Source organism: Delphinus delphis, chromosome 10 (genome assembly GCF_949987515.2).
Source record: "Delphinus delphis chromosome 10, mDelDel1.2, whole genome shotgun sequence".
Classification (NCBI taxonomy): domain Eukaryota; kingdom Metazoa; phylum Chordata; class Mammalia; order Artiodactyla; family Delphinidae; genus Delphinus; species Delphinus delphis.
The window spans coordinates 71,134,075-71,150,702 of NC_082692.2; the positions used below are offsets into that span (position 1 = coordinate 71,134,075).

At 36.7% G+C, this 16,628-nt stretch overlaps 1 protein-coding gene across 1 annotated transcript in view; it reads right to left on the bottom strand.

Moving 5' to 3' along the window:
• The window catches only part of ERC2 (ELKS/RAB6-interacting/CAST family member 2), a 750,321-nt gene that overhangs the window by 317,403 nt on the left and 416,290 nt on the right, over window positions 1-16,628 (bottom strand). Inside the window, exon 10 of the mRNA XM_060021473.1 lies at window positions 6,629-6,822. Coding sequence (XP_059877456.1) covers window positions 6,629-6,822 — 194 coding nt within the window. The remainder of the gene's footprint in view (window positions 1-6,628; window positions 6,823-16,628) is intronic.

Sequence of the window (16,628 nt, forward strand, 5' to 3'; positions counted from 1 at the left end):
GTTTGGGAGGGTTCCTCCCTCTGCTATATTTTGGAAGAGTTTGAGAAGGATAGGTGTTAGCTCTTCTCTAAATGTTTGATAGAATTCGCCTGTGAAGCCATCTGGTCCTGGGCTTTTGTTTGTTGGAAGATTTTTAATCACAGTCCCAATTTCAGTGCTTGTGACTTGTCTGTTGATATTTTCTATTTATTCCTGGTTCAGTCTCGGAAGATTGTGCTTTTCTAAGAATTTGTCCATTTCTTCCAGGTTGTCCATTTTATTGGCATATAGTTGCTTGTAGTAATCTCTCATGACCCTTTGTATTTCTGCAGTGTCAGTTGTTACTTCTCCTTTTTCATTTCTAATTCTATTGATGTGAGTCTTCTCCCTTTTTTTCTTGATGAGTCTAGCTAATACTTTATTAATTTTGTTTATCTTCTCAAAGAACCAGCTTTTAGTTTTTTATCTTTGCTATTGTTGCCTTCATTTCTTTTTCATTTATTTCTGATCTGATCTTTGTGATTTCTTTCCTTCTGCTAACTTTGGGGTTTTTTTGTTCTTCTTTCTCTAACTGCTTTGGGTGTTAGGTTAGGTTGTTTATGTGAGATGTTTCTTGAGGTAGGATTGTATTGCTATAAACTTCCCTCTTAGCACTGCTTCTGCTGTATCCCATAGGTTTGGGGCCATCATGTTTTCATTGTCATTTGTTTCTAGGTATTTTTTGATTCCCTCTTTGATTTCTTCAGTGATCTCTTGGTTATTTAGTAGAATACTGTTTAGCCTCCATGTGTTGGTATATTTTATAGTTTTTTTCCTGTAATTGATATCTAGTCTCAGAGCGTTGTGGTCGGAAAAGATACCTGATACGATTTCAATTTTCTTAAACTTACCAAGGCTTGATTTGTGAACCAAGATATGATCTATCCTGGAGAATGTTCCATGAGCCCTTGAGAAGAAAGTGTATTCTGTTGGTTTTGGATGGAATGTCCTATAAATATCAATTAAGTCCATCTTGTTTAACGTTATCATTTAAAGCTTGTGTTTCCTTATTTATTTTCATTTTGGATGATCTGTCCATTGGTGAAAGTGGGGTGTTAAAGTAACCTACTATGATTGTGTTACTGTCGATTTCCCCTTTTATGGCTGTTAGCATTTGCATTAAGTTTTGAGGTGCTCCTATGTTGGATGCATAAATATTTACACTTGTTATATCTTCTTCTGGGATTGATCCCTTGATCATTATGTAGTGTCCTTCTTTGTCTCTTGTAATAGTCTTTATTTTAAAGTCTATTATTTCTGATATGAGATTTGCTACTCCAGCTTTCTTTTGATTTCCATTTGCATGGAATATCTTTTTCCATCCCCTCACTTTCCATCTCTATGTGTCCCTAGGTCTGAAGTGGGTCTCTTGTAGACAGCATATATACGGGTCTTGTTTTTGTATCCATTCAGCCAGTCTATGTCTTTTGGTTGGAGCATTTAATCCATTTACATTTAAGGTAGTTATCGACATGTGAGAGTTCCTATTACCATTTTCTTAATTGTTTTGGGTTTGTTATTGTAGATCTTTTCCTTCTCTTGTGTTTCCTGCCTAGAGAAGTGCCTTTAGGATTTCTTCTAAAGCTGGTTTGGTGGTGCTGTATTCTCTTGGCTTTTGTTTGTCTGTAAAGGTTTTAATTTCTCCATCGAATCTGAATGAGATCCTTGCTGGGTAGAGTATCTTGGTTGTAGGTTTTTCTCTTTCATCACTTTAAATATGTCCTGCCACTCCCTTCTGGCTTGCAGAGTTTCTGCTGAAAGATCAGCTGTTAACCTTATGGGGATTCCCTTGTATGTTATTTGTTGCTTTTCCCTTGCTGCTTTTAATATTTTTTTTTGTATTTAATGTTTGTTAGTTTGATTAATGTGTGTCTTGGTGTGTTTTTCCTTGGATTTATCCTATTTGGGACTCTATGCGCTTCCTGAACTTGATTGACTATTTCCTTTCCCATATTAGGGAAGTTTTCAACTATAATCTCTTCAAGTATTTTCTCAGTCCCTCTCTTTTTCTCTTCTTCATCTGGGACCCCTATAATTCGAATGCTGGTGCATTTAATGTTGTCCCAGAAGTCTTTGAGGCTGTCCTCAATTCTTTTCATTCTTTTTTCTTTATTGTGCTCTGCAGTAGTTATTTCCACTATTTTATCTTCCAGGTCACTTATCCGTTCTTTTGCCTCAGTTATTCTGCTACTGATTCCTTCTAGAGCATTTTTCATTTCATTTATTGTGTTGTTCATCATTGTTTGTTTGCTCTTTAGTTCTTCTAGGTCCTTGTTAAACATTTCTTGTATTTTCTCCATTCTATTTCCAAGATTTTGGATCATCTTTACTATCATTACTCTGAATTCTTTTTCAGGTAGACTGCCTATTTCCTCTTCATTTGTTTGGTCTGGTGGGTTTTTACCTTGCTCCTGCATCTGCTGTGTATTTCTCTGTCTTCTCATTTTGCTTAACTTACTGTGTTTGGGGTCTCCTTTCTACAGGCTGCAGGTTCATATTTCCCATTGTTTTTGGTGTCTGGCCCCAGTGGGTAAGGTTGGTTCAGTGGGTTGCATAGGCTTCCTGGTGGAGGGGACTGGTGCCTGTGCTCTGGTGGGTGAGGCTGGATCTTGTCTTTCTGGTGGGCAGGGCCGCATCCAGTGGTGTGTTTTGGGGTGTCTGTGAACTTATTATTATTTTAGGCAGCCTCTCCGCTAATGGGTGGGGTTGTGTTCCTGTCTTGCTAGTTGTTTGGCATAGGGTGTCGAGCACTGTAGCTTGCTGGTCATTGAGTGGAGCTGGGTGTTAGCGTTGAGATGGAGATCTCTGAGGAGCTTTTGCCGTTTGATATTACCTGGCACCGGGAGGTCTCTGGTGGACCAATGTCCTGAACTCAGCTCTCCTACCTTAGAGGCTCAGGCCTGACACCCAGCTAGAGCACCAAGACTCTGTCAGCCACACGGTGAGTGCCAACTGTGTGCCCAGGTCTTTTTGGACACATCTCACAAAGGTTCTTCAGGCGCTCCTCATTTCCTCTGGTTCTGCTTGCAGTCTCCAGTATTAGACATGAGCCCAAATGGTGAACACACCTCCTTCAGAGCCCAGTTTAGTGCTGTAGAGAACACTTCATTTCGATTCATTCAGTCTTGTCTGTAGGTACTTTGGTAGAATTGGAGAGATTCTGACACATACACTTGCTTTTTTTTTTTTTTTTTTTTTTTTTTGCGGTACGCGGGCCTCTCAGTGTTGTGGCCTCTCCCATTGCGGAGCACAGGCTCCGGACGTGCAGGCTCAGCGGCCATGGCTCACGGGCCCAGCTGCTCCGCAGCATGTGGGATCCTCCCGGACCGGGGCACGAACCCATGTCCCCTGCATCGGCAGGCGGACTCTTAACCACTGCGCCACCAGGGAAGCCCTACACTTGCTTTTTTATCCAAAGTATTTCATTCAAAGCCAAAGACGTGAACTGTCACAGCATCCACCTGATGGAGTTTGACACCTCGCTCCCCACCACATAGGGTCAGGGCTGCCTCTCAGCCTTGAGCTCCAGCACTGCCCGGATTATCCCAGGGCACACTGCTACCCTGTTTTCTATTCTGATTTTATGTTTTAGGAGTAAACCCCCCTGAGGGACCCACTCTCTTCTTCACAGTGGGGAGGGATCTGATTGAGGGCTCAATTTGGGCATTCCCTGACCTCCAGACAAACGGTGACAAAGCCCCTAATATATTTAAGATAATTTACATGAAAGGTCATCTGACTGATTCCTTCCCATGGGTGAGATGCCAGAAATCCAGTGGCAGCAAGCCTTGTTTGACAGACTCTGTTAACCTCTCTCCTTCCCCTAAGGCACTAAAGGATTAAGCCTGAAACTCTAAATAAAACTCAGAGACCTTGATGAGCACTGACATAGAAAGACTACATATTTCATTGCCTCTAATGTTGCCTCTAGCTACTTGATCGTGCACATACAAGATATCTAGCATTGGTGATCTCATAATGACTTCAGCCTGATTTGGACCAGCTCTCAGGGGCTTGCTGAAGGTCCCCTGACCACATTGTGTCAAATTCCCCCAGAGCAGCCTGCAGTCCAAGGCAGAAGCTCCCTGCTAAGCCATCAGCATCAAGTGCACGGGTTTACAGGCAGAACTGCACATAGGGACCACACTGGAGCAACATGCACTTTGAAAAGCAGAATCTTTAATGGCTGATGAAAAACATCATTCACGAAGAATTTAAGAGGTAAATGCATCCATGTAAGTGCCAGGCATGTGCTATTTAGAATGTATATATTGTGGAGAAAATAAAAAATGGGAATATTAACGGAATAGAAAGCAAACACAAACTGCCCTCTGAGAGAGAAGTAGGCACGTGTCAGTGTCGTTTGAGTTATCCCTAACCCCATACCTTTTCTCGCACGTGACGGAAGTTCTGGAATATCTCAGAACACTAGCTGCTTTTAAAAAAAGGTCTTCTGACTCTGGTAGGTCACATTACAGACCAGAGACCACAAATTTATTACGAGTTCAATTTTTTGGTTTTCAAAATCACAAACTTAATTGCAAACACTCCTCCATGATTCCAAAATGGAGCTATATGTCACATTGCTAAGAAATCTTTAGTTCCCAACATTATGAGGTATGAATTTTGTAGTGTAAGCCAGCAAATGGAGATACTGCCCAATTTGAAAAGGGTTGCCTGACAACTTGAGGAAGATGCTTTGGTCAGAATACACATGTAGCCCAGCAGATAATGCTTCAGAAAGACAGGCCAAGGCTGAGCTCTCCTGTTCCCAAGAAACTTCCCCTCTTGATCTCCACTCCCACCCCTTTCTGGGTCTGGGCTGGGACTGGGGCTCAGACATTTCCCAGACTATGCTCTGCTGCTGGACGCAAGACACAGGCCAGCAGAGAACTGGGACAGAGTCAAGTCCCACCACACGTTTTATGAATTACAGTGCCTGGGAGGCATCAGCTTTAAGGGGAGGCAAAGGCAGAGATAAAGAAAATGTGCAGAAAGTACATAAAGATAAATGCCTGTAAAAATCACTGTTGTTTTAATGCATTCCATATTGCGGAAATAAAAACGTGAATATTCTTGATGATTTAATGGCAATAGCGTTCAGCTAAGACCTGTTTGTCCAACTAGACAATTATGCTATTTTATGCAAATATTTATAGTAGCTGATCCTGACTTTCAATTACTGTTCTGAAGGGCTGGTTTAGTGCAGAAAAATGCCTTCTAAATGAGCTTTCTCTCATGAAAGCTAATAAAGATGAGGCAGATCTCCCGTGGCCCAGCAGCGAAGCCTCTCTGCCAGCTACGAGACTGTTGAGTGCTACTGGACTAGCTTCTTCTTTCTGGCCCAGTGTTGGATGGGATTGCTCTCAGTCACTCATCTGTCAGACCTGGGTTCAAATCCTGACTTTGATTCTTATAAACTTTGCAATCTTGAGGAAGTTAATTAATCTGTATAAGTCATAGTTTTCTCACTTATAAAATGATGATAATGAGACTTTCTGTGTTGTGGGTAGAATTAAAATGGTATACAGTACTTGCAGGTCAAGTGCTTAGCAGAGTACCTGTTATACTGTGAGCATGAAATATATATAATCTATTTTGAATCATAATTACTATTAGTAATATTATCTAGGGCATCCTCGCTATGGCTCCCTTCTTCTCAGCAAAGTGGACTAGGGGTCAAGAAACCTACACTACAGTTTTGTCTCTTTCTGACCACAGGACCAATCTTCAGAAGGTCGTTCAACCCTTCAGGGTCTCAATTTTCTCAGCAATAAGAAAAATATGGGGCTTCCCTGGTGGCGCAGTGGTTGAGAGTCCGCCTGCCGATGCAGCGGACGTGGGTTCGTGCCCCGGTCCGGGAAGATCCCACATGCCGCGGAGCGGCTAGGCCCGTGAGCCATGGCCGCTGAGCCTGCGCATCCGGAGCCTGTGCTCCACAACGGGAGAGGCCACAACACTGAGAGGCCCGCGTACCGCAAAAAAAAAAAAGAAAAAGAAAAAAGAAAAATATGATAACTTCACTGTGATTTCACACTATCTTTTTAAGAAAAATTTTGGTCCTAAAATATCATTCCAAAATAACCATGTAGATACATCTAAAATTAACAGTATTTTTAAGAAACAGTAGGCTGGCAGAATATTTCCACACTTTAAAATTAAAATGAAGCCCTTAAGGATTTTAATTTGCCTATCAGAAAAAAAAAAACTTGACATAATTTCTAAAATGGGTCACACTGAACAAAAATCAGATTACTATCAAACTAATACAAAGACTTTTTAAGTGGTTTTTTTTTCAGGTAGTCAAAGCTTCAGTCTCTTACACACTTTGCTGGCACAAATGCTAGATCATGGATATCACTCAAGAAAGTTGCCCATTATTTTCTCAAACACTGAAGAAGTACATAAGCCCTCAAAAGATAAGCCAACTGACTTCCGAGTATCCCACAGAAACACAACATCATCCCTACAGGCCATATTCCTCATGCATAACTTGTTTCCTCCGTGAAATATGAATGTGCATTCCAAATTTACTGCAACCTGAGATGGGCAACTAAGCAATCAATGTTCATTCACTGTTGAGAATTCACAACATGAATGCAAAGTTTACCTTTCAAGTTCTGCAATTTTCTTGTCCTTGTCGTTCTTTTCATTCTCCACCTCCTTGAGGATCTCCAGCAACCGGTCGACTTCTGCTTGGGCCTTGCCACACTCATCACGGTAATAAGATGCCTCTTTATCAAGCTGTTTTATTCGGTCTGCAAATTCTGGGTTCATCCTGGAGTCATCTTCAATATTATGAGCCTTCAACATTATATTTTTAAAGAATATAGTTAAGAAAACAATTTAGAACAACAATAGATAGTGCAGTCACCAATGGCCCAGAAATTAACTTTGGAGAAAAAAATAACAACTATCAAGAATTATGGGTATACTGTCAGTTAAAAGGCAAAATAGGAAAATCACAAATTTCAGCTACCTTAGAACTACCTTGATTTTTAAGGCTAGTTTCTTTTATTGTTAATATTTTATTTCATTAAATGATGCTGCTTTTTGCTTCTTTTTCCCCACAAGAAATGGGGGCTTGGTGGAGGTAGAGACAGTGATGTGTTTATTTCTGGTGTTTTGGCAAACAGAACTAAGACAATTCAACTCCTCACAGTTAAGTAAATGACTCATACCAACAGCTTCCTTTTCCAATACAGAGAAACTGAGAAAAAACAATGTTAAATTATTTCTCCAGGAACCATCAGGGGTATATGTAAAGCTAGGTAACATATAAGAGACTGGCTGACTGATCATTGAACACTTCATCCCACTGAGAAATTTCAGCAGAAGATGTAGAATGAAACAAAGCCTTGAAAAAGCAGAAGGGCTTTCCAGCTAACAGTCATACCCATAAATTCTTGTTCTTTTGATTAAATAAACCTGAACCGGGAGGAGGATGAGCTAATTCATGAGCAAGCACACAGACGAGAATCTTCAAACACATGCATGGGGGGTGGGGGGCAGCTTTACACAGGAGAACAGACACAGGCAACAACACAGCAACAACACTGCAGAATAATTTGCAGCCAAAGTATTTGTGGTTTTTTGTGTGTGACAGTGCGTTATGGCTTTTTTTTTCCCAAAATAAACTTTTGGCTGAAATATTCCCAGACAGATGGAAATAACACTGCACTGCAATGTTTTGCCTACCCCTTGTTTCCCATTATTCCTAATTGACTTCTTCAAAGAGCAGGCAGGGAAAAAACAAGTAGTTTAACAACAGTGCACATTCAACATAGAAAGTTCAGAGAGGTCATATATGTATATATCTCCAAAATCCATGTGTGAACTAATAAAATGTTAACAATTTATTAGGACTTAAATTATCCTGCTGTCTTCTACTAGAGCAGATGTCCGTTGTGTTTTTATACACTTTTTAAAAAAAATTTCAGGGAAAAAACAAGGCAAGCAAGCTGCAACTACTGTGGGGTCAGATGAATCATGCATGGTTAGAAAAATTAACACTAATACTACTGTTAGAAGGTTGACAGTCTTTGCAATAATTTAGTAGAAAAAATCCAAAAATTAGTATAAATAAAAATAAATTTCTTATTTATGACAAACTAATTATTTTTAGGAATTTTTGCATGTAACATATTATTTAAGCATGAGGATAGATGGGGAATAATTTGCTTTCACATTCTTTAATCTAAGATTTCCTTATTCAAGAAATAAACTCAACTACGCAAAAGAACTTGGAAAAAATATATCCATTCAACACAGTATCAGGCAGCCTGTCATCCACATTTCTCAGAAAATATTTATTTTTATTTATTTAGTGCGTACACTGAGTTTCATTATAATAGAATAGAATAGAATTAGTGAGCTTTTTCAGTATAATTAAAATAATCTGAAAGTGAATCTTGAGCTAATATTCCTTTAGGAGTTTATTCATCTAATAATTTTATTTTAAATTGAAGTAATGAATATTAATTTGTTAATCTCCCATCAAAAGATGTAGAGCAGGTATTCTATTTTAAAACAAAATACTCCATATAACTACCTCTATCTGTGATAATAATAATCAACTCATTTCTCTTATAACAGAAAAGCATTTAAAATATACAGCTTTTCGATTACTATGAGAAAGAAAACAAAAATTTCATGTTAATTCTCTTCTACTTTTATACTATATTACCATTATTTTATGGCAGCTAAAAACCTGTCCATGGCAGTTTTCTCAAACTAACCAACCAGTGACACTGAGATGTTTAAGAAAAAGAATTAAAGAACTAAGTAATGACCAGCTTGAAAGACTCAAAATAAATGAATAAATGTTTTGTAGCTTATTTCTGATGAGTGAAAATTCCTTTTTTGACTCAGATTTGAAGATTCACAAAGAGCTAGCAGTTAGCTGCTGTGGTTTATTTTGGTTGTTTTTATTCTTAAGATTATTATTATCACGATTTTTAATAAATGGGTACAGGATTACTAATCGTAAGATCTAGATTCTAAATACGGCCTTGTGTCTTACGACTATGGGCAAATGAATAAGCCTCTCTAAGGACAGTGAAAACGATAAAATGACAAACATGGGGAAGGTATTATTCATTTGTGTTTTTATTGTGATTATTATTTTATAATATGCATGCCATAAGTGGGGCTTGTCATACAGCTAAATTGATATGTTTATTTAATTTTCATTGACAAGATACTACATACACCTTAGAAAAGCCTCCCTGCTAGGTTTTCAGAGAAAGCAGTCTGCTGGTGATAGGTATGTAAACACATTCCTTATTTTAGCTACTTGAAGAGAAGAAGATGAACCAAGGCAAGTTTTCAGCACAGGGTGAAATTCAATGGGTTGGCAATCTTTTAAACCTACCAAGTGAGTACGGTTAAAGGACTCATGGGATGTTTAGAGGTACAGAAAGCCTAGGAAAAAACAATCCTGAATCTAGACCATGTTGACCACTGTGTGTGATGCTACGGTTAGATCATGTTATTAAAATAAAGACCATAGCCAAGTTTACAGCTGGCCTGGTGTCTGTTAGATAATTTGTAGGTGCTAATGATTCTTCCTTTTAAAAGGAATAGACAACCTGAAGAACACCTTTGAGTTAAATATATCTATTTATCTCTATATCAATGTCTACTGATTTCTGGGCAAAAGAGTTTATGTCAAATCATCTTCAATATTGGTGTCAGAATTCTTGGAAAGGTTATTAAATAAAGGTGCAGATACATATCATTTGAAAAATTTTCAAGTCAATAGAAAGCTGCAAGAGTCATATAGAGATGGAAGAGTAACAGCTGCGTTTGGATAATCACTAGGGTCCATGTGAAGACCCAAGGGAAGAGAGAGTTTCACATGACTGTAGCCTGGTGAGTCCCTGATCCAACCTAAGCAGTGGAAGCAAAAGTCTTCCCCAGAATTTAACCAGCTCTACTCAGCATGAATCACAACTTTTCGGAGGATCGGCTGAAACTGTTAACTAGTGTAGCGTGAGTGTGTTATACTGTGATCTATAGACATGGGGGAGATACTATACCAAAGAAAAACAGGAGGAAATTGAGCTTACAAAGCCAATGCTTCCTTCAAAATTGTAAGGCCAGAGCCTCCTCTAAAAATAGAGAGAAGGAAGCACTTTCTTTGCATTTAGGCAATACTCTTGCCTTTTCAAATTAAAACATGGGTTCTTTCATCTGGACTGGGAGTTCCTGATAGGGATCAAAAGTAGACAACAGATTTGGGCCTAATGTACTTTAGGCACTGCAAAAACATAAAAATACATTGGAATAAATCATTACCTGACAAATTCCTACCATGGCATTGTGACCTAGTCAAGGTTTAGACTGAAAATATACAATAAGTACTTCCCCTTATGAATCTGTTGATTTTAAATTAGTACCCCCAAAAGGTCAGGAAGCAATTGCCCATTCCATTCATCTAAGACACATCAACTTCATTCACTAGTCAGGAATCTAGCTCTTGAAAAATGCAGATTGGTGTGGATTTTCTTTTAATTATTTCAGAACTTATGTATCATAAATATAGTGAAACACACTGTCACTTTCAAAGACGTACACCAGTCATTAAAACCAAAGGAATACCGATGAGCATTGTTTTTCCTAATGTAGAGATTTAATTTTTCTGATTAAACAGGTCAGTTTAAAAACAAATCCAGGTATCTGGTTCTGCTTCAAAATATTTCTGGTAACTTTTAGAGCAAATTTCAAGCATCTTATAGAAACACAGTTTCAAAAATGTCTGTATTACATATTAGATCAGTAAATTTTGAGGGTCCCCCAATTATGTTTCTTGCATTTCCATATGTAAGGAAATTTCCCTGCAAATGGGAACAATCAAAACAAAGTTTGGAGCCTCACAGATGTGGGCAAGCTTGCCATTTTGATGTGAACTGGTTCTGAAAGCCTGAATCAAGCACAGAAGAGAAATCTGGTCATGACTTAGGACAAGGAGTACACAACAATACCTAGTGGTTATTTTAATGAAACAATTTAGAACTATTTCAGGAAATAAGGCAAAATTACAGATTAATACTATATCTAAATCAAAGTTAAGAGCAAACGTGATTAAAACCATACCAGGATTGATAGTATCAATATGACAAATCACAAGTTTATTTACACTCCTTGTGTGAAAGTTAGCCATTGATTATTTTTAATAAAATGTTAGTTCATCATTCCAAGTGCCTAGAAAGGAAAGTATTAACTTTGGTCCAGAAATCTGATGTGAAACTAGGCAGGGAATATTCAATTATAATGTTAAATAACATTCTCTCTTTGAAATGGGCCTTAACAATTTTAATAAAAAATCATTTCTCTCAAAATAAACAAATGATTAGTCATGACCATAAAGTGCAAGCAGAACGCTAACTAATGAATCTGAGGACTTTTCTTTCATGCTGCTTATGGTTTTAGCAATAATTTATTAAATTTATGCACTGTAAAAATACGATTCTCCATTGCAGCACTTTGGGGGTTTAGTGTCTGTTAACAACACTTTAACGGTCCTTTCATATCTTAACAGCAGAACAGGGTATATAAACTACTCTAAACATTATTTCAATCTGCTACAGTAAGTTCCAATCTTCACATAATTCTGAGTTATAAACAAAATATTACTTTTTAAAATAGAGTTTTTAGGGTGATTTTAGAACTCTAACATGTTATAAAATTTAAATTTTATTTTAAATCCAATTAATTAATACCAAATATAATAGGTGAGTCTAAAAAATGTGTCTGGAAACTAAAAACGATGTACCTTTCAGTCTTACATTAATTAATGCTAAAGGAAATTATTCTTTCACAATTCCAGCTAACTACATCCAGAATATTCACAATTTGCATATTATAACAACCATTCCAAAAAGAAATTTCTTGTCATAGATGAGACAGATAGGATATGTATAATAAACATAAGAAAAATTATTTTGAACATTTGTTTAAGTTCCACATATACAAAATAAAAGGAACCAACTGTATGCTTAACACTTCTTAAGACCCTTCATACAAAAATATAATTATTAATGTAATACCTTTTAACTATGGAATTTCCTAAAATTAGCAATGTAGAGAACTGAATAATTATCTGGATGGTCTGATACAAAACATGTGACTTCCAATCTTAAGTGTTATTTCAAATATAACTTGAATTCTTTAAGTACTGAAAGCCTAGATTCAGTGTGAGGTATTTTTTGTGTGTGTATATATGTGTTTGTACATGCTACATGTACGCTACACGTATGCTACAACTACCTCTTAAATAGTTGTAATTTTCCATTGTGTCAAGGGAGCTAGTTAGTCTATGAGTGAATCAAATAATTTTCAGACACTGGCTAAAAAAAAATCGTAAAAAGAAACCACTGTACCTAGATAAGGACTGTGAAAGTATTTATAATTCAGCCTATCATGTCCCTGGGATTGCACTCTTATAATGACATATAAATCAGGAAGAGTTCACTGAACATGAACAAAATTTTTTTTCCCTTTGGACTGGAAAAATGCTTGGTCTTTTTCTTGTAAAACCTTACATAAAATGTGAGTCCCACAAAAGGTGAATTTGTAGAAGAGATGGGATTTCAAAAGATAGTGACCAGGCAGGGGGGACTCGTGTGTGGGAACAACAGAGGGGTCTCAAGTATGTCTTAGCCAGTAGCAAAGTTGCCCCCAGTACCTCCAAATCAAACATCTGCCCTGCAGCAATGATGGTATTAAATGAAGCACTAAATTTAGGACCCAGAAAGTCTAAAGATTTATTAAAAATTTATAAGAGTCTTCTGGATACGATCTCTGGGCACAATAACCGTTAGGGCTACAGCAAAGAAGGTATTGGAGACTGATGAAAAAATGATATTACTTGTCTAGAAGTAAGAACTAAAGGAAGAAAAGAACTCGCCTGAAGATAACCTGCACAGTGTTTATAATGACAAGACAAAACTCCTTCAGGAGTAGAGATTGGTAGTTAAGCTGAAGAAGGGTTATTACTATAAGAAGTAATAAGGATACACAGACAACATTTTAGACTCCTAAGACATGGCATTAGAGTATCACTTAGTAAAACAGAGTGACTAATGTAAAAGGTTTTTCAAAGTAGAAGGTTTATTTCTACTCTAGTAAAAATACTCCCAGGAGGACTTCAAAGCTTAATTTTTATTTATTCTGACTTAGTTTAGACAGATGTACATAGGTCTGACTGTAAAATTATCTTATTTAACAAAAACAAGTTATAATTCACCAAATTTTGTAGGGTGGCCATATTCAAAATAAATAAACAAGAATAAAATAAATTTCCTAGGTACCAATAACTGGTTAGAAAATAAAAGGACAAATATAGCATTCACAACAGTAACTAAAAATTATATACATAGAAATGCTCAGGGCTATCCTTAAAAAGAAACATCACAGGCTTATAATAGAAAAATGTCAAAACTTTACTGTAAAAGATAACTGAAATAGATAAAAGTTGTATCAAGTTCACGAAATGGGAAAAAAAATATTGGAAAGATAGCAATAATAACTGAAATAGATAAAAGTTGTATCAAGTTCACGAAATGGGAAAAAAATATTGGAAAGATAGCAATAATTCTAAAATTATTTTATAGGTTGAATATAATTCAAATTAAAATAAACAACTGTGCTTTTTAATTGACAAGGTGATCCTAAAGTTTACTTGGAATGATAGAAAATTAAAGGCTAAGAACATTAAAACAAACTGAGACCTAATAAAAAGCAGAGAGAAGTGGGGTAGAATTTGTTGCACTCGATGTTTAAAAATATTATAAAGCCACAATAAATAAAATTCTGACTCAACAAGCAATGGAAATTGATGAAACTAAACAGAAGCTCAGAAATTAAAATATTCATCCATATAAGAATTTAGTATAAAACAGTAGCAAGATCAGTGGATGCCAAAACAGAAAGAATTACTTGATAAATGGTGTTGGGATAACTAGTTGATCATTTAGAAAAATATAGTTAGAACCCCACCACTCAACATGAATCAAAGTAATCTAAAGATAGATAAGGTGAATAAACTGATATAAAAAGTAACATTTAAAAAATTTAATATAGGTGAGTGTCTGTGCTTGAAATCAGAGGATGACTTTTAAGCATAAAGGCAATGAGGAAATCCTAAAGGGAAACACAGGTCAGGAATGTAAAAACAGTTCTCTAAAGAAAAAAATTAAATAAAATTTTGCCACAAATCTGACGAAGTTTCCATATAAAGCACAGAATAACCCATACAGAATAATCCAATGAACAAAACAGAAAACTCAAAAACAAGTGCTTAAATGACTTAAAGAAATAATTTACAGAAGAAAAATACAAACAGCTAATAAATGAATTAAAAACCTCAACCACACTACTAATTAATGAAAGGAAAGTTAAAATGAAAAAAAAATATTCCATCTGTGCATTTGTCAAAGTTATGTAAAATGAAAGTCCTTGGTGTTGGTCTGGATGTGACAGAAAGAATGCCTTTATTCAGTGCTGGAAGAACCATGCCTTAGTAGAACTTCTCTAAAATGCAACATAGCGGGAACTACCGGGAGCTTTTAAAAGTTACTGGCCCAGGATTTTATTCTAATAAAAAAATAGAAATGTGGGAAAATTAATATGGAAAGCTGTTCTTCAGTGTATTATTTATACTGGCAAAAAAAAAGGGGGTAAGAAATGATTAACGTTTGGGAAATGAGAACATAGGGTGGAATATCATACAACCATTAAAAAGGTGTTTTAGAAGAACAGTTAATTATATGAGAAAATTCTGATGATATGTCATAAAAATAGGATATAAAACTCAACAAACACTGACACAATTTCATGAAAAGAAATAGATATTAGATAAGAAAAAAGAAGAAAGAATAGAGGGAAGGAGAGAAGGATGGAAAAGGGAGGGAAGGGGGAGAAAGGAAAGAAAGAAGGAACAGGGTAGAAAAGGAAACAGGAGATGAAAGAACACTAACAATCAATCAAAAGATATCTGGGTGTGGAACAACCTAGATGTTCCTAGTTATCATCTCTGTTCACTAAGGTGTCTTGTTACTTTTATTTTCTCCTATATCCATCTATACTTTGGCAAATTTTCTGCTGAGACCATACCTTATTTCTATAACCAGAAAAACATAGTCATTTTTTAAAACATTCTAAAGTATAGAAAATTCATCATGCTACTTCTCTATCAGTCTAAAAAAGAATTGAGGGCTTCCCTGGTGGCACAGTGGTTAAGAATCCACCTGCCAATGCAGGGGACATGGGTACGAGCCTGGTCTGGGAAGATTCCACATGCCGTGGAACAACTAAGCCCGCACGCCACAACTACGGAGCCTGTGCTCTAGAGCCCATGAGCCACAACTATGAACCTGCGTGCCACAACTACTGAAGCCCGCATGTCTAGAGCCTGTGCTCTGCAACAAGAGAAGCCACCACAGTGAGAAGCCTGCTCACCTCAACGAAAAGTAGCCCCCACTCACCGCAACTAGAGAAAGCCCAGGAGCAGCAATAAAGACCCAACACAGCCAAAAGTAAATAAATATTTTTTTAAAAAATTCAAAAATAAATAAATAAAAAAGAATTGAACCCTGAGAATATCTGCAGACAGGGAAGTTAAAATAATGAGCTATACACTATGGAAGACAGTATGGAATTTCCTCAGAAAACTAAAAAGAGAGTTGCCATATGATCCAGCAATCCCACTCTTGGGCAAATATCTGGGCAAAACTATAATTCAAAAATATACATGCACCCCTATGTTCACAGCACCACTATTCACAATAGCCAACACATGGAAACACCCTAAATGTCCATCAAGAGATGAATGGATAAAGAAAATGTGGTACATATATACAATGGAACACTACTAAGCCATAAAAAAGAATGAAATAATGCCATTTGCAGCAACACGGATGCAACTAGAGGTTACCATACTAAGTAAAGTAAGTCAGAAAGAGAAATACAAACACCATGTGATAACACTTATATGGGGAATCTAAAATATGACACAAGTGAACTTATTTATGAAACAGAAACAGACTCACAGACATAGAGAATAGACTTGTGCTTGCCAAGGGGCAGAGGGGTGGGGAGGGATGGATTGGGAGTTGGGAGTTAGCAGATGCAAACTATTATACATAGAATGGATAAACAACAAGGTCCTACTGTATAGCAGAGGGAACTATATTCAATATCTTGTAATAAACCATAAAGGAAAAGAAAATGGCAAAGAATATATACATGTATAACTGAATCACTTCAGTGTACAGCAGAAATTAACACAACATTGTAAATCAACTATACTTCAATAAAATAAATTTTAAAAAAATAATAATGAGCTATATTAATTGGCTATATTAATAATTGGCTATGTTCCCAGGATGCCAAAACAATGGGTTAGCTTAATTAACTCAGGGAGAAAAATCAGTCAATGACTTTTGAATTAGTCACCTAAAGGACTGAAAAGTTTGCTTTTGCATCCTAGAGACCCATCACTGGGTTAAAATGAAGGCAAAATCCAATACCTGCCATGTTATCAATATTTCTGGAAATGGTCTAAAAGTTAACAGAACTATTTCTTTGGCCCTACCTATCCTAACAGG